The sequence below is a fragment of the Phyllosticta capitalensis genome (genome assembly GCF_038381095.1).
Source record: "Phyllosticta capitalensis strain CBS 128856 chromosome Unknown BKA78scaffold_11, whole genome shotgun sequence".
In the NCBI taxonomy this organism is placed as follows: domain Eukaryota; kingdom Fungi; phylum Ascomycota; class Dothideomycetes; order Botryosphaeriales; family Phyllostictaceae; genus Phyllosticta; species Phyllosticta capitalensis.
The window spans coordinates 759686-776416 of NW_027117449.1; the positions used below are offsets into that span (position 1 = coordinate 759686).

A 16731-nucleotide genomic window follows, 5' to 3' on the forward strand; every position below is an offset into this window, starting at 1 on the left:
GCTGTGCTGATGCCGTCTGTCGTGCCATTATTTCCCTCACGTGGACAACGGAGTTCCGGCGCGCACTTGGTTTGGAGTCATGGCGACTCCAATCGGCGATGACCTTTGAATTGGTCGTCGGAACGCATCGCATCGAATGGATTGTTTTTGACTCCTTACTCGTGCTTGTATCCAGCGTTCTGGTTCAGGCAGCGGACCTCATCGATGACTGCCCAACCTCTCTACCATAGAATCATCTCGAAATCGGCCAGATTAGCCCACTGATGACTGTTGTATGTAACTTCTCCGCCCTTGGCAAAGTTACCAGAACGGTCACCCATGACGTCGCTTGTTGTTGGAGGAAGGAGGGTAGGTAGGCGCGTCGCGTCGCTGCCGGTGTGCACGTGTGTATCTTCAAGTGCTTAGGTAGGCATCAATAGTCGAAAGTTCCCTGGCTCTTTGACGCCGTTCGGGACTCTTCTTTCTGGTAACACGGCTTGGAAACGTAAGCTTTTTGAGTTTTTCAACGCCTGATTTTTGGGGCACTCAGTACCGACTCGCACACTGTATTTCAATTGGTTCTGTCAACCAGCCTGCCGTCATTCATCCTCATGCAACCCTGACGCGGCAGCCCTGACAGGACCCAAGCCGCCGACATCAGCCTCCAGCATCCTCAGCGCCTCCCTCGCAAACGGCGCTGCCTGCGCCCGCACCCGCAGACTCCAGAGGTACTCCTCGACGCAGTCCGCGTAATACTTTGCTTCGGCGTCCTCGTCAGAAGTTGCCCACAGCAAGCCTGCAAAGGACCCGATGCCGGCAAGCTGCGCAGAGGCCGCGAATCCCCAGAAGGACTGGATGTGCTCCATCTGCAGGTTGGAGATGATCTTCGAGGCGGCAGCGAGGCGGGTGCGGGCGCCGGTGCGGATTGCAGCGCGGAGCTCGGGGGGCGCGGTGGGGGAAATGTTGCGGACAAGGGAGCGGTGGACAGCTAGGTCTACTGAGATGTAGGAGAGGTGCAGGGAGCCTGGGGGAGTTGTAAGTGGATGCTTTCATGACCTCGCACTTATTCTCTGGGGCATAAGTGACTTACCATTGGCTGAGAGCTTTTTGAGACGGGTCTCTTGGAGTTGAAGCGCTTCCGGTAATCTAGCGTACCATTCTCGCAGCGTCATCACAATGGGCTTTGCCAATTCTACTACGCCTATCGTACCGAGTTGGTCGAGAGTTCCGCCGCGGCGAGTAGCCTTTGCTGTATAAAATGTGGCTAGCACGTCGCTCAGGATGAAGGACAGCTCAATCTGTCGGAGGAAAAGCTCTCGACCAACGACGACTTCGGCACTGCCTTCTGAGTCATACTCCTCATCTGCGGCGTTTTCCGGGAAGTCCTCTATCCGGCATGGTCGCACATCCCAGTCTTCATCGAGATGGACATGTGAGGGACGGCCGTGGATCAGGGCGCCCCATTTGTCTTGCATGAAGAGAGCCCACGCCAACCTCCGACGGAGCCCCTTTTCCCATTCTGGAATTGCCCATTCGCTACAGTCAATGTGGAGACCTAGACCCTCGGCAAGGGCAATGAGCTGTGATGTAAAAGTCCAGGTGTTGTTTCGGAAGCGCTGCTGAATAAGAAGACCGGCTTGGATTGTGGAGATTTTGGGACGCTTCAATTCGTCACTCATGGTACGCAGCGCGAGGGCTTCAAGCGCGGTTTGGTCCGGCTGCCAGGACGATGACGCGAGTGTGCGGTCATATAATGACCAATCGAGAGCGATAAGATATACCGCTGCGAGAAGGGGCGGGGAGAACTCATGATATGAGCGGGCGTACTTTTCCAAGAAGACCTTCTTGTGGAGGATGGGGAAGCTGGGATGTACGATTCGGAAAAACAAACGGACAAGGGTTGGGCCTAGGGGGTGGACTAGCTTCTCGATCGCATCCAGGTCTGCTTTTCGTTTAGATTCTGAGGAGGTCTCGCGGTCTCGGTGGATTAGGAACACGGTTGAGTCGTCAAGGCGGCGGACGGAGCGGACGGAGGGACTAGTTGGACTGTGGAGGTCTAAAAGGGAGGGCTCGCGGTATGATGTATTGCCAACGTATTCGGGGTGTGTTTTAAGGTGGAGGCCGAGGGTACCGTCCAGGAGAGAGGGAGGATTGGAACTGTCAATGTCCTCGGAGCCCGCGCAAGATGGAGAGAGAGCTTCGAGGAGCTCGGGAGCTGGATCTCTGTGACTGTGACACCGGATGAGAATTTGAGTCGAGGGTAATTGAGATAGGCGACTTAGAAGGGTAGTGACATGGCCCGAAGAGGATGGACATGATACGAGACATCAAAATGAACAAAAGACGAGAGTATGAAAGGCTTTGGAAAACGAGCTTTGACGTGCGCAAACAGTTTATGGAAGCAAAAAGAACAACTAAATGGTAGCGAGACTTACGTTATTATCTCTTCTTGACGGCTGAGCGGCGCAGGAGCGGATGGGGGAGCGACGACGGGCGTGGAAACGGAGTCGTCGATGGTCGGGGACGGCACATCGAGAGGATCTGTGACCTTTCGGCGCTTTCGCCGAAGCGGACCACGGAGATATGTACATGGCTGGCCATTGAAGGTGCACAAGACGCACTTGTCGCGACCTCCTTCACGAACGCAGCGCGTTTTGCGCAGGCGGCAGATATCGCAAGGGCGGCTTTGGACACCTGCTGCTGATGAGATCACCGCTGGGGGATGTGCCTCAGAATCAGGATTATGGGCAGGCGTCGGCGGGGCGGCCGCTTGCGAGGTGGAGATGGAAGTTGAAGTGGTGGTGCCAGGGTGCTGCGCTGGTGTTTTCTCCATGTTTCAGCGGGCCGGGCCGCTAATGCGGGATAAGATAAGCTCTGACGACTGATGGGTGAGTGATGAGGTCGACTCACTGTGTGGTGTGCATTTGGACACAATCTTTACAGGTAGGTCTGTGCGATAGTACTGTGGTATGGTCCTTAGAACAGAGATTTCATAAGTGTGTAAGGCAGATGAGTGATGAGTAAGGACAGACTAAACGAGGCCCGCTCCCCTGGCTGATGGGGACAGAGTCTCGCAGCAAGGCGTAAAACAAGAAACATGAGCAAGCTAGCTGCACTTTGGCTCTACAATTCTATGTCTTGTGTATAATGAGACTGCCCTCTAGATACAAGAATTTCCCCAAATCGTCAAAAATCAGAAACGTACTAAAAACGGTGTCTATCCCGACACAACGGTGTCTATTCCGACGCAACAATAAGCAAATCATCGAACGGCCCGACGACATCCCCCTCCCCAACCAACATCTTCACCACCCTCCCCTTTACAGGACTCGCAATCTTGATCTCCATTTTGTTGGACTCAATCCACACCAACGCATCTCCAGTCTCCACCTCGTCTCCGACGTCGACCTCGCACTTCCAGCACCGACCAGGCATCTGGCTCTTCACTTTGGTTCCCGCAACTTCCTCCTCTTCAACCAGCCGACGCTCTGTCTCGGGCGGCCGGTATGGCTGGAGAAGTTCCTCCATGAAGGGCACCGTGCGGATCGCCTCAGACCGGGCAGCGCGAGCAGCTTCGATGTCGTCCTTGTTTTGCTCGAGCCAGGCTTCGTACGCGTGTAGATCAAGGCTCCCTTCTTCGATTTTGACGAGTTCCATCACTTTTCCCTGCGCAATGGCACAATCAAGCTCGGCCTCAGGAATCGTGTAGAAAGAGATTCTGTCAAAGAGTCGGAAGAGCCATGGCTGGGCGTTTTGAGAGGCGGCGGAGGCAAGAACATCATCCCAGATTGGCACTGTTCGGCCCACAAGTTGGTACCCTCCGGGAGAGTCCATGCCGTAGATGCACATGTACTGCCCACCGATGCCGACAGAGCCGCGAGGCGTGAAGGAGCGAGATGGGTTGTATTTTGTCCCGAAGAGACGGTGGCGTGGATCTAGGGGTACGGCGCAAGGTGCTCCAAGGAAAACGTCGCCCAGCCCGAGGACGAGGAAGGTCGCGTCAAGGAAAATGCGGTTCACATCGTCACGGGAGTCAAGTGCGTTTAGCTGCTGGAGGAAGTCGATGTTGCTTGGCAGCCAGGGGGCGGTCGCGCGGATAGTGGCAGCATAGCGTGCGACTGCAGCACGAGACACGGAGTCGTCGAAAGCGAGTGGTAGGTGGATGGTGCGGGAGGGAAGCGAGGAGGGGATTTCGGCGCCGAGGGAGTCTTCATGCGCGCGCAGGGCAGAGAGAATTTGTGAGGGCGTTGTGCCAGGGCTGTATTCGACGTGGAGGGTGCGGACACCGGGAGAGAGATTGAGGACGTTCGGGATAGGCAGGTCTCTATGGCGGGCGATGAAGGAGAAGATTTGGAAAGATATCTGAAGAGAGAAGATTGCTTCTGTGCCAAATTCGAGGAGCATCGAATGGTCGCCTGCTTGACGGACAGTTATCGTACGGCCTGCGGTGCCGATGTTCCCAAGGAGTGGGTCCAGGTCAGCCAGACTAGATTTGGTAGGGATTTCAATGTTCCTGTGGTCCAGCGGGTCGAGGTTGGTTATGGAATTTTCGAGGGCGGTTTCCAGAGCGAGCGCTTCGTCAACGCTGATGGGTTGAAGTTTGACCTTGTCGCCTGGACGAACTTGTCCGAGCTTCCACATCTCGGCAGAAGCAACAACGCAAAAGACTACAAAGCCGCCAAGGCTCGGGCCGTCGCAAGTAAGGATGACAGCTTCGTCCCCAGTGAAGCTAACGCTGCCGATAGAGTAGGCACTGTCGTGGATATTGGACGGATGGAGACCAGCTTCGCCACCGGTTTTTCGGGACCATTGTGGCTTGGGACCATTGAGACGAATGCCGACCCGATTGCTATTGTGGTGAACGATCCACTCGCCACTGAAAAGAGTGTCGAGGCCTCCTTGTGTGAAGTGTTCGGGAGCCGAGTGTTGTCCGGGGACGACTCCAAGGGTCCAAACACTGTTTGACCCGGATGGGAGCGGGATGGAGGGTCCAGCAATCTCGGAGGCTTTTGTCGACGTCAAAGACCCCGCAGGAAGCAGATCACCTGCTCTGAGACTCCGACCATTGTGGCCTCCTATTTTACCCAGGGCAAACGTCGAACGAGAGCTGAAGACTTTTGGCACGTCGATTCCGCCGTGAACAGCAATGTAAGTGCGATAACCAGCAGTGGGAGTGCCGACAGTGAGCGATTCCCCCGCAGCGACCCTGATGGCTGTATTCTGGGCAACGCTTTCCTTGCCAACGGTCACCTCAACAGGGGCACCTGTGACGGCAATGATGGTGTCGAAGTGAAAGAACAGGCTCGGGCCCTGACCAGTGCACTCGAGACCGGCAGCACTGGGGTCGTTCCCCACGAGTCTGTTGGCCAGTCGAAAGGAGTAATCGTCAATAGGGCCGGATTGTGGGACGCCAATGTGCCACAACCCTTTGCGGCCGGGGTAGTCTTGGACCGTCGTCAAGGTGCCAGGATCGATGACCTCAATCAGGGAAGTATCGAATTGGAAGGTGTTGAGCGACGTTGTCGTAAAATCGCCAGAGTCGAACATCTCAGAGTCCACGATACCGCGCAGGTAATCCAGGTTGGTCTCCACTCCTGTAATGACTGTGCTGTCCAGGGCGACAGCAAGCTTCTTGATTGCTTCCCTTCGAGTTTCTCCGGTGGCAATGATCTTGCCAATCAGGGAATCATAGGACGATGGCATTTCCGTGCCGGCCTCAACCCAAGTGTCGACTCGCACACTGTCAGGGAACGAGACATCCAGTAAACGACCTGGAGAGGGACGGAAGTTCTGGAGCGGGCTCTCTGCGTAGACGCGGGCTTCGATGGAATGACCCTTCACTTCAAAGCCCACCGGTACGTTCGTGAAGATGTCTTCACTTTCCCCAGATGCGACGCGGAGCATGCATTCCACTAGATCCAGTCCTGTCACTGCTTCCGTCACTGGATGCTCGACCTGAAGACGAGTGTTGACCTCGAGGAAGTAGAATTCTGTGGTGTCGACATCGTAGATGAACTCGATGGTGCCAACATTGCGGTACTGCACGGCAGAGGCAAGGTCAACGGCGGCCTTGCGCATCCTTGCACGAACATCGGCTGGCACAAACGTAGCTGGAGACTCCTCGATGACCTTCTGGTTTCTCCGCTGGAAGGAACAATCACGTTCGCCAGCTGGGGTGACATTGCCCTTCCCGTCGCCGATGACTTGCACCTCAATGTGGCGAGCATGCTTGATGAAATGCTCCACGAAGACTCCCGCGTCGCCGAAATTCGCCTGAGCCAATCTTTGAACACTCTCAAACGCCTCAAGAAGCGACGAGGAGTCGTCACAGCGCTTCAGGCCTATCCCACCACCACCAGCAGTACTCTTCAGCATTACTGGGTAGTGGATGCGGCCGGCTTCATCCAAAGCATCCTGGGCGCTCTTGAGAAGATGTTTGCTCCCTGGCACTACGGGAACACGAGCTTGAATGGCCACATCGCGAGCAAGATGTTTCAGACCCAATTGTCGCATCTGTTCGGGCGTAGGGCCAACCCAAATCATGCCTTCGGCCTCAACGGCAGAGGCAAAATCGGCGTTTTCGGCCAAGAAGCCATATCCAGGAATGATGGCATCTGCCCCGGCACTTTTCGCAAGAGATATGATCTGCGAGCCATTGAGGTAGGTTTCTGAGACAGAAGAGCCGTCAAGGAGAAGCGAGATGTCTGCGTTGCGGACGTGTGGGGAACGAGCATCGGAAGAAGAGTGAATTGTGATAGCTGTGAGGCCCAAGTGGTGTAGAGTGCGGATGATTCGGGTGGCAATCTCGCCGCGGTTTGCTATGAGAACAGATTTTATTCCGCTGATTTTGGTAGAGACATGCCCAGGTTTGGCTACATTGATCTTGGAATCGGAATTGAGAGACTGGATGAAAGCCCGCCACCCCCCGAAAGAGGTAATTTCAGTCGCGTCGTCCAAGCCATACGGTTCGCAGACGAATCCAGGGGCCCAGCTGCCGTCCAACAACTCCAAGGAACCGATAGCGAGCGGCGAGGCTACGGTCTTCATAAAACTAGCCATTTCTGCGGTGGGCAAGTTCCAGACCTCGACCTGTATGGCACTACCACCAGTGGAGACACGCTTGAGCCCTGGTTTCCTCACTTTGCCTCCGGTGTTGAGAGAGTAAAACTTGTAGCTGGGAGATGTTGTTGTCGCCGTCTCTAGTGTTGCTCCTCGAGACGTCAGGTCTTTGTTCAAGGGGAATCCCGTCAGATGAGCACCTACCACCACAAGACGGGTCGTTTCCGGCTCGCCCACAGCGACGGCATTAGGTCTCGGTTTTTCGACTCTTTCAATCTTGGTTGCGCCGAGGGACCGAGGAGTGCCCATAAGCCATTGCTGGGCAAGGGCGAGTAATTTTGGCTCCTCCCAGGTGGAAGAGATCAGAGTGATGCCGAATGGCAGGCCATCCGATCTGAAGCCAGCAGGGATAGAGAGAGCGGACCAATCCATGAAGTTGACAAAGTTGGTGTACGTACCGAGGTTGGCGTTCTCCTTTATCGGCTCCTTGACGAGGTCTTCTAAAGTAGGGAAAGTTGGCGCAGTGGGTACCAGAATGGCGTCGAACCCATCAAAATTTTCTTGTATCTCTTGAGTTAGATCTTGGCGGAGATACTCGGCTTCGAAAAGATCCACGGCGTCGAACTTTTTGGCCTTGAGAATGATTTCACGAACGGTGGGATCCATGTCATCCTCGTGTGCTTCGATGAAGTCCTTGATCGCAGCATAGCGTTCAGCGACCCAAGGACCTTCATACAAGAGACTGGCAAGCTTGAACAGCGCAGAAAAACCTCTAGGCTCGAGAACCCATCCGAGAGACTTTGCCTGTGCTAGAGCCTTAGCATAGGCGGCAGCTTGTTCTGTCTTCCCGAACCATGGCGGGTTGTCGCAGATGGCGAAGCGTCGTCCTGTCGAGGCACTACGGGTACTCGGTCTGGTCCTCGAGAACGAGTCTTGAGGATCGAATCCCTCTGCGGCTGACAAAACGGTCTCGGAATCCTCGACTGTGAGTGCGAAGATGGATACGCAGTCAAGACTGCGACAAGCAGGAAGCACTCCGGTCGTACTGACAGCACCCCTCGTAGGCTTCAGGCCAACGATGTTATTCAGTCCGGCAGGAACACGGCCACTTCCAGCGGTGTCTGTCCCCAGGGAGAAGGGGACGACGCCCCTAGCAACGACAACAGCACTGCCAGAGCTCGAACCACCACTCACTCGCGTGGGATCAAAAGAGTTGCCCACAGGACCATGAGGAGACCTGGTGCCGACTAGGCCTGTGGCAAACTGGTCGAGGTTCGTCTTGCCGAGCACAATAGCACCAGCGGCCTTCAGACGGGCAATGACGGTAGAGTCCTTGTCAACTGGTCCACTTGCAAAGCTCGGGCAAGCGGCCGTCGTGGGGAAGCTTGCCACATCAATATTGTCTTTTGCGGCAAAAGGGACACCGAAGAGTGGGGGAGCAGCGCCGGACGACCGCAGAGATTCGGCATAGGCCCATTGCTGCTCGATCTGGGTCGGAGAGGCCAGAGTGATCCAGGCGTTGGAGTTGAGTTTGGCCTCAGATTCACGCAGCGCCAGAAGTCGGGACAGGCCGTTCCCAGATTCTTGGGCCGTCCGCCATTCGGAAACGGTAAGAGGGCTGCAGGTGTCTTGGATTTGGGAGCCTGAAAAAAGAAGTGGTCGTCAGTCAAGTCGTTCCAAAAAATCGAACTACTCAGCCTGGAGACATGTGAGACCATTTGTCACGTACCCATGATGGCAAATAAGCTCGAAGATGCTGCAAATCGGGACAAAACTCCGACTGGTATGCTGAAGAGATGGGACAGTTCTTTTTCGAGCCGCATCCAAGACTGCATGCACTCTTTTAAGACCACCACCAGTTTGCTCTTATCAAGTGCTTAAATTCATGAGGGGCCATTCTCCTGCCGGGAGGCACTCTCCAGCAGGGCCTTCGGGCAGTCGGTCAAGCCGCCGGCCGGTCCTCATAGGAGGAGCACAAGGAGTCCTCAGGGTCGACCGACGTCTCTTGGAGCCGATCCAATCATGTTTGCTGCAACATTATAGTTCGGCCAGGCCGGCGGCATTGTAGGTGTTGGGGAGCGTCGCCGGCGGTCAAGTAGCAGACCGAGGCGTGAGGGCCCGGGGCCGGGGGACGGAAGCCATTCCGGAGACTGGCGCACAGACAAGAAATCGGCGCCTGAGAACGCCGACAGCCAGGGCCCTCGTCTACTTTTTTTCCTACTACGCGCGCAACCACAACACCACCACACGCCTTTCTCTTGTACGCCTTGAAAATGGGAAAGAGAAGTCGCAACGAGAGCGCCGCCGTCGACGGGCACCCGGATTCTAAAAAGAGCCGCACCGAAGAAAATGGCGACTCCGCCGTCCCCAAGGCGTCCAAAGAGGACAAATACAAGAAGGAGAAGAAATTGAGGGCAAACAAAAAGTCGAAGAAGGAGCGCGCCTCTGAGACTGAGGAGGTGGACACTGAGGCACAAGACGCTGAGGCTGCCGCCAAAAAGGCCAGAAAGGAGGCAAAGCGCGCCGCGAAAAAGGCCAAGGAACAATCTGCTGAAGAGCCGGCTGGACAAGACGACGAAGCCGAGAAGAAGGCAAGAAAGGCCGAGAAGAAGGCCAAGAAGGCGGCTAAGAAGGCATCGAAGAGCTCTGAAGACACGGAAATGGAGGATGCGCCTGTGGAAACCAATGGCGTCTCTTCCAAGCCCGAAGCCACTTCTGGCTACGTCGAAGCCGCCGCGCTCTCTGCTCTGCCCCAATCCGAGATTGACGCCTTTTTGTCGAAGCACTTCATCACCATTACCGACCCCTTGAAGACCGCTGCCAACTTCCGCCCAATCATATCGTTTGACCACCTCCCAATTACCGACGAATCTTTGCGCGCCCCTTTCAAGAGCTTCGCTGCTCCGACGCCTATACAAGCTGCTGCATGGCCAGCTTTGTTTGCTGGCAGGGACATGATTGGCGTGGCAGAGACTGGTTCGGGAAAGACGTTGGGCTTTGGTGTGCCCTGTGTGCGTCACATCACTTCGCTGCCGAAGAGTGAGCAAAAGGGCATCAAGGCGGTCATTGTGTCACCCACTCGCGAGCTTGCATGCCAGATCCATGAGCAGATTGAGAAGCTTTCAGGCTCTGCCGGCCTGAAGAGCGTCTGCGTGTATGGTGGTGTCCCCAAGGATGACCAGCGCGCCGCGCTCAAGAAGGCCACCATTCTTGTCGCCACCCCGGGTCGTCTGAACGACTTCATCGACGAAGGAGCCGCGGACATTAGCAAGGCCGACTTTGTGGTTCTTGATGAGGCTGACCGTATGCTTGACAAGGGTTTCGAGGACGCAATCAAGAAGATCATCAGCAGCACTCGTCCTATCAACGAGCGCCAGACTCTCATGTTCACGGCAACATGGCCCAAGTCTGTCCAGGAGCTTGCTGCAACCTTTATGAAGTCCCCCGTCAAGATCATGATTGGAGAGAACACCTCAGGCGAGCTGCGCGCCAACACGCGCATTTCGCAAACTGTTGAGGTCGTCGAGCCGTTCAACAAGGAGGGCAGGCTTTTCCAACTGCTCAAGGAGCACCAGTCCGGCGCGAAGAAGAATGACCGTATCCTGGTCTTCTGCCTCTACAAGAAGGAGGCCACGCGCATCGAAAACTTCATCCGCATGAAGGGTTTCAAGGTCGCGGGCATTCACGGCGACCTGGGCCAGGCGCAACGCACTGCCAGTCTCGAGAAATTCAAAAAGGGTGAAGTGTCTCTTCTCGTGGCGACTGATGTCGCTGCCCGTGGTCTCGATATTCCTGATGTCAGGGTCGTCATCAACGTGACGTTCCCATTGACGGCCGAGGACTACGTCCACCGCATTGGACGTACCGGTCGTGCGGGCCAGGACGGCAAGGCCATTACGCTGTTTACGGAGCACGACAAGGGGTTGGCTGGAGCGTAAGTGCCAGAACCAGAGTTCGATTTTTGCGAACAGTATGCTAATGTCTAGACAGTCTTGTCAACGTCCTCAAGGGCGCCAACCAGCCTGTGCCACAGGAGCTGCTCAAGTTCGGCACGACGGTCAAGAAGAAGGGCCACGATGCGTACGGTGCCTTTTACAAGGACCCGACGGACATGAAGGCGGCGACGAAGATTACCTTTGACGATTGATTTTGTCTGTTCAGAGCATAGATACCCCGGTGCATCTGTGGAATGAGAACAAGATGGCAGACTGGGTGTTGCACATTTTCCTAATCATTGACGGGGAGAAATGGTCTAGATTTGGCGACCATAAAAATTTCGTTGTAGAGTAGGAGTTTGGTCAAGACACCATGTAAGACATTCTGATTTAGAGGTTGTGTCATTTGGGTGTAATCAAGAATATGATCGAAGCCCGAACAAAATCATACAGTGCAACCAGCTAAATCCGAATCCGAACCGCATTCTCGCAACACTTCTGATCGCACACGAGCAACCACACTACTGCACTTGTCAAAGAAGCCCTTACAGACTTCGGATAGCCATGGGAGCAAAAGCCCGGGGATGGTTACCAACATCCATAATGAACGGCGACCACAGCCGGCCGAGCACCTCATCGGCGACCAATGCAGCCAATCAGCGTGGGCAGGCGCGCCCGAGCACTCAGCAACCACACCAACGACGTCTAGACCCCAAACACGCGCCAAGTCAGTTGCGGCAGCAGCAGCTGGCAGGTTCGCCCGTTGGACGTGGTTAAAAGAAGGTCAGAACGCCCCGCTGACTGCGCTCTCGACATCTTTCTCTCGCGCCACCAACCGACTTCAGCCTTTTGATACAGCGATTCGACTTTGCCGATCGTCTGTCTGGACCAACTGCCGATACCGACTGAACTACCACCACGCCTCGTCTGCTTGACCACCACCTTGCCGGCTACCTGTATACCTACATACGCGGACTAGCGTATTTCTGAGTTTATACCTCTCGCAAACATCGTTCAAAATGTGCAAAAAGGCGACTTGCGACACGTGCCGTAAGCTTCCCTCGCGTACCTAAACCTCCAACCCTCATCTCAATCGACACGATCTTATCCATCCCTCCATTGGATCGTCTCGAAGATTTGGAGTAGCAGCTGACAAGGTGATGCAGAGAAGACGACTTGGTGGGGCTGTACGTACTTTGATCTCTTTCTTCTCGCAGCCATTTCTTTGCCCTCCCGATGGACGCGGACGCCGCAAGCATGATCACTATTGGGACGAGACTTTGTCCCATCTACTGCGCCGCTATCTACCTGGCGAGATCCCTTTTGAGTGTGACGGTGGCTCCAACATCGACGCCACCGACATGCATTCGCAGAGAGCCTTCTCATGACCCCCACCTTGCCCACAACAAATACCAACGCACTCTCTTCGCCTCCCAACTGACTTCCACTCGCTAACAACTGCGCAGGCGGCAACCACATCCCAACCGTCATGGCCGACGTGCCGGCTGACGAGTGGTGCGGCTGCGACCCGAAGGTCGAGATTGATGGCACCAAGTACCCGCCCAAGGGGTCGCTGGTGGCTTCCTGACTAGCTTCGGTCAGATGGCTCTGGGGACGATGAGGCCATCTTACTGAAGGGAAGTGGGCGGGAAAGTTGAGGTGAAGCGTTTGTTGGGTTGGTTGGGTCAGTTGGGGGGTTGAAGGGGTGTATCGATGGTTGGATGGCGAGGGCGGTTCAGAGCAACGAAGGCGGCTCAGAGCAACGAGAGGGCGTACGGCATATCCGAGTGGACCAAGAGAAGAACGGCGGGCACGCGGTTGAGGCAGGCGTGTTTTGATTTCTCCCCTGTCATTTTCTTCGAGGGACACAATTGCTGGCGGCGGCGGCGGCGCGGATTGAACGAAATATAGGCATCCAGTTTGTCAGCCGGATGGTGGGACAGGGACAGCCCGAGGCGACCGCGACGTCGACCTCGGCCTCGGTCCCGTCAAGGCAGAACAGAATGTCAGATTGTCACCGGTTTTGCAGTCTTCCCGTGCCATCAGCAGCAGCCGCAGCAGCAGCAGTAGGAGTCGAGCCGATGAAGGATCAGCCCCTGTTCCAGCTACACCTCAAGACGGCGTCTACTACGTACGATGGGCGCATTGCGGCCGAGGGCTAAACATGATTCGAACGGCAAACCTGTTGTTTGGCACGTCTGTCTACCTGTCCGTCCGTCCGTCTTACTGACAGCACCAGGCGGTGAGATGGGGTTTGCAACGCGTGGGATGGTGGTTGACGCAGTAGAGGACGGCCAAAGGCCTTGGGATGCTCCACCCGCCTCGGCATGGCACTGTATCCGAAGTTTTGGTAAGAGGAGGAGCTAGGTTTTGGTGCCCAGGTGGTCGATCGACGCAGGGTCAGCGACCAAGTGGGTGAGGGAGGGTACATGTAGGTATCTGGAGTCTGGAGATGACAAATGCGGACACGATGGAGATGGGCAGGAGGCATCTTTTGGGGGATGCGCAATGCAAAGCGACCAAGAAGGATACAGCAGAGGCCGAAAGAGGAAATGGGCTAGCGGCGGTAGAGACGGACGTGGAGTCGAGGAACAAAGATGGAATAGCCTCGTCGAGGTGGTAGCAAGGGGGTGATTGAAGTCAAAAGTCGATGCCTCATCAGGTGCCGGGAGGACAGATTTGTTTCCTCTCGTGTCTCCAGGAGACGAGACGGTGCGCGGTTGGCGGACGACGGAAGGCTTCTGGAAGTGTGGGATTTTTGGGTACGTGCGGCAAATGTTTGACGTCGACGCCGACGACGTTGTTAGCTACGGCGAGGAACGGGGCCTCTTGTAGCCCGCTGCGTCGCGCTGTAACGCACGTCAAACAAGCGCAAGGTCGATGGCAGGTTTCATTGCCTGCCCTACACCTTTGATCGCCCTGTGAGAAGCGGGTCAAGGACGAGAGGGTGGGTATCCGTATTGGGGTGTTGTATAGACGAGGTGCCTGAGGCAGGACGAGGACAGGAAAACAAAACAAGGAAAAGGACAAGAAATCAGGCGCAGGACTACACTCTTGTGATGCAGACCCATCACTTCATGGTGTTGGCTTGAGTTCCTGTTGGTGGGCGTGGTGTCGTGGTTAAAGGCCAGGCGTGAGACGATGGGTGCGCGCACCTCAGCCAATGGCGGTGCTCAGTGCGGCGGCACATCCATGCGACGGATTGGCCTGCCCAAACTTCCCCACCATATAACCACGAGAGGTGCAATAGCCTCCACCTTACCACCCTCGCTCTCTCTCCCTCGCTCTCTTCTCCCGTCCCATCAACACCACCGCCCTCCTCTTCTTCCTCCTCGCCGCCGTCAACCGCCGTCTTCTCTCTCCTCAACTTCTCGCCGCGCTGGCTCGCCGCCGACTCCTGTCTCCAAGCGACTGAGCGACCTCCTGGAACCCCCGCCAGCGCCTACCCCTGGTGCTGTCGTAGCGCCGCACCGGGTGAGTCGACACACCGAGACACTCTTGACAAGACGTCGTCGACGAGACCGACTGCTGACCAGCTGCAGCCACTCCGACCCAAATCCTCCATCTCAATCCCGTCTACCCCGCCAGCCCTCCCTCTGCTGAACCTCACCACACCACAACCGCCCACCGCCGCCACCAAGACCCTCTCCCGCCTTCTTCACGCTCCCGCCGCCCCGTGCCTGCCTACCCGCTCTGCATTGGAGAGACACTTCTTGGTACTGCGACGCGCCGATTCCACACGTAGCTCCCGCCTGTGTAGACGAGACATAGAGACACGGCGGCTCGGGCCATAGATTCTCGCTCCCGTGTCACCCAGGACGAGGGTCGCACCGCAATCTTGGGTATGTCACATTGGCTTCATTCACTGGTTGACGACTCCACATTCAATCTCCATATCCGTGCTTCATGCGCCGCTTCCAAGACCCCGGGGGTCCAGCGTTCTATTGCCAATATCTGCAGCTGTCCCATGTTTCATTCGCTTGTACCGTGCCGCATGGCCCAATGTGAAGTCAGTGTGAACCTCTGGGTTCACAATCGAGACAATAGCTACTTGCGCTCATTCATGATTACGCTCGGACTCCTTTCCTCTTTCTTATCTGCTGCCCTCACGCTACATTCCTTCACCTTTCCACCCTTCGTTCTTATTTCCAAATCCGTCCTTTTCACCTTCTTTGACCCAGCTGCTGACTTGTGCCCCTCCATCAAGGCAACATTCAATCAAAAACCCCACCCCTACCATCAAAATGTCGCGCGCACCTGCCCAGGGTGGATCGAGGAAGATTTCGTTCAACGTCTCCGAGCAGTATGATATTCAAGATGTCGTCGGTGAGGGTGCCTATGGCGTCGTTTGGTGAGTTGATCTCGAGCTTGTCTAAAGTTGCGAGCCCTAATAGAGTGCAGCTCTGCAATCCACAAGCCTTCGGGCCAAAAGGTGGCCATCAAGAAGATCACGCCGTTCGACCATTCCATGTTCTGCCTGCGTACTCTGAGAGAAATGAAGCTGCTGCGGTACTTCAACCACGAGAACATAATTTCCATCCTAGACATCCAGAAGCCGAGAAATTACGAGAGTTTCAACGAGGTCTACCTTATCCAGGTTGGTGAAATCAGGCCTGAGTTTATGGATTTGGTCATTTAACAACATGCAGGAACTCATGGAGACGGACATGCACCGCGTCATCAGGACCCAGGAGCTTTCCGACGACCACTGCCAGTACTTCATCTATCAGACCCTCCGCGCCCTCAAGGCCATGCACTCGGCCAACGTCCTCCACCGTGATCTCAAGCCCTCGAATCTTCTCCTCAATGCCAACTGCGACCTCAAGGTTTGCGACTTTGGCCTTGCCCGCTCGGCCGCATCGACCGAAGACAACTCCGGTTTCATGACCGAATACGTTGCCACTAGGTGGTACCGTGCGCCTGAAATCATGCTCACCTTCAAGGAGTACACCAAGGCGATTGACGTGTGGAGCGTTGGCTGCATCCTGGCCGAGATGCTGAGCGGCAAGCCTCTCTTCCCTGGCAAGGACTACCACCACCAACTCACCCTCATCCTCGACGTCCTCGGCACCCCCACCATGGAAGACTACTACGGCATCAAATCTCGCCGCGCGCGCGAGTACATTCGCTCCCTCCCTTTCAAGAAGAAGATTCCTTGGAAGGTCATGTTCCCCAAGACGTCAGAACAGGCTCTGGACCTTCTCGAGCGCCTTCTGGCATTCAACCCCGCCAAGCGCATCACGGTTGAGGAGGCTCTCAAGCATCCATACCTCGAGCCGTACCACGACCCCGATGACGAGCCGACTGCCGACCCAATTCCAGAGGAGTTCTTTGACTTTGACAAGAACAAGGACAGCCTTACCAAGGAGCAGCTGAAGAGTAAGTCGAGATCGGTCTTTGTTCGTGACGTGATGATGCTGACGCCAAGGACCAGTGCTCATCTACCAAGAGATTATGCGATGATTTCCCCAACGTCACGGACATGGCCTGTTTAAGGCCTTGGAAGGGAAGAGTTGTAAGACCAGGACAAATGGTCCTCAAATCATCTTGTCCAGAAAGAACACCCGTTGCTCTACACGAACGGGAATGGACATGGTGAATGGATGAATGGCGGGGCGGGCCACAGCCCCGAGGATAACGACGCCCAACGGCAGGACAGTATTCGGGACCACAGCCGCAGAAGCAGAAGCAGACGGATGAAAACTTTCGGATCGGCATGGAATCTCGAGGAAAAATTGACTCATCTTGAGGCCCTTTT

General features: G+C 55.6%; 5 protein-coding genes across 5 annotated transcripts; 3 read left to right on the top strand and 2 right to left on the bottom strand.

Annotated features, from left to right (window-relative positions):
- Positions 1-327: 327 nt before the first annotated feature.
- Positions 328-2937, bottom strand: BKA78DRAFT_40985 (fungal-specific transcription factor domain-containing protein). The gene is made up of 5 exons (XM_066893144.1): positions 2890-2937; positions 2415-2831; positions 1070-2208; positions 533-1003; positions 328-475 (listed from the first exon to the last, which is right to left on the bottom strand). Exons 2-4 carry the CDS (start codon positions 2810-2812, stop codon positions 579-581), a joined length of 1962 nt encoding a protein of 653 aa, XP_066739737.1. The 5' UTR covers positions 2813-2831; positions 2890-2937; the 3' UTR covers positions 328-475; positions 533-578.
- A 279-nt stretch (positions 2938-3216) lies between these two features.
- Positions 3217-8771, bottom strand: BKA78DRAFT_299384 (urea carboxylase; the record flags this gene model as incomplete). Its single annotated transcript, XM_066887047.1, has 2 exons — positions 3217-8681; positions 8768-8771. The coding sequence occupies 2 exons, from the start codon at positions 8769-8771 to the stop codon at positions 3217-3219; spliced, it is 5469 nt and encodes a 1822-aa protein (XP_066739738.1).
- A 540-nt stretch (positions 8772-9311) lies between these two features.
- On the top strand, positions 9312-11185 carry BKA78DRAFT_299385 (P-loop containing nucleoside triphosphate hydrolase protein; the record flags this gene model as incomplete). The annotated part of the gene is made up of 2 exons (XM_066887048.1): positions 9312-10972; positions 11029-11185. The coding sequence occupies 2 exons, from the start codon at positions 9312-9314 to the stop codon at positions 11183-11185; spliced, it is 1818 nt and encodes a 605-aa protein (XP_066739739.1).
- Positions 11186-11992: 807 nt separating this feature from the next.
- On the top strand, positions 11993-12561 carry BKA78DRAFT_356534 (uncharacterized protein; the record flags this gene model as incomplete). The annotated part of the gene is made up of 2 exons (XM_066892074.1): positions 11993-12023; positions 12440-12561. 2 exons carry the CDS (start codon positions 11993-11995, stop codon positions 12559-12561), a joined length of 153 nt encoding a protein of 50 aa, XP_066739740.1.
- Positions 12562-15217: 2656 nt separating this feature from the next.
- BKA78DRAFT_257307 (putative mitogen-activated protein kinase) lies at positions 15218-16436 on the top strand (the record flags this gene model as incomplete). Its single annotated transcript, XM_066885173.1, has 4 exons — positions 15218-15324; positions 15375-15570; positions 15623-16352; positions 16408-16436. 4 exons carry the CDS (start codon positions 15218-15220, stop codon positions 16434-16436), a joined length of 1062 nt encoding a protein of 353 aa, XP_066739741.1.
- Between the last annotated feature and the right edge of the window lie 295 nt (positions 16437-16731).

Excerpts from the sequence above, each read along its gene's own strand:
- BKA78DRAFT_40985 (XM_066893144.1), bottom strand. The coding sequence starts at position 2,812 with ATGGAGAAAACACCAGCGCAGCACCCTGGCACCACCACTTCAACTTCC. Across the intron at positions 2,209-2,414 it reads CGTCAAGAAGAGATAATAAC|TCACAGAGATCCAGCTCCCG; the intron begins GTAAGTCTCGCT and ends CCGGTGTCACAG. Across the intron at positions 1,004-1,069 it reads CAAAAAGCTCTCAGCCAATG|GCTCCCTGCACCTCTCCTAC; the intron begins GTAAGTCACTTA and ends CAACTCCCCCAG.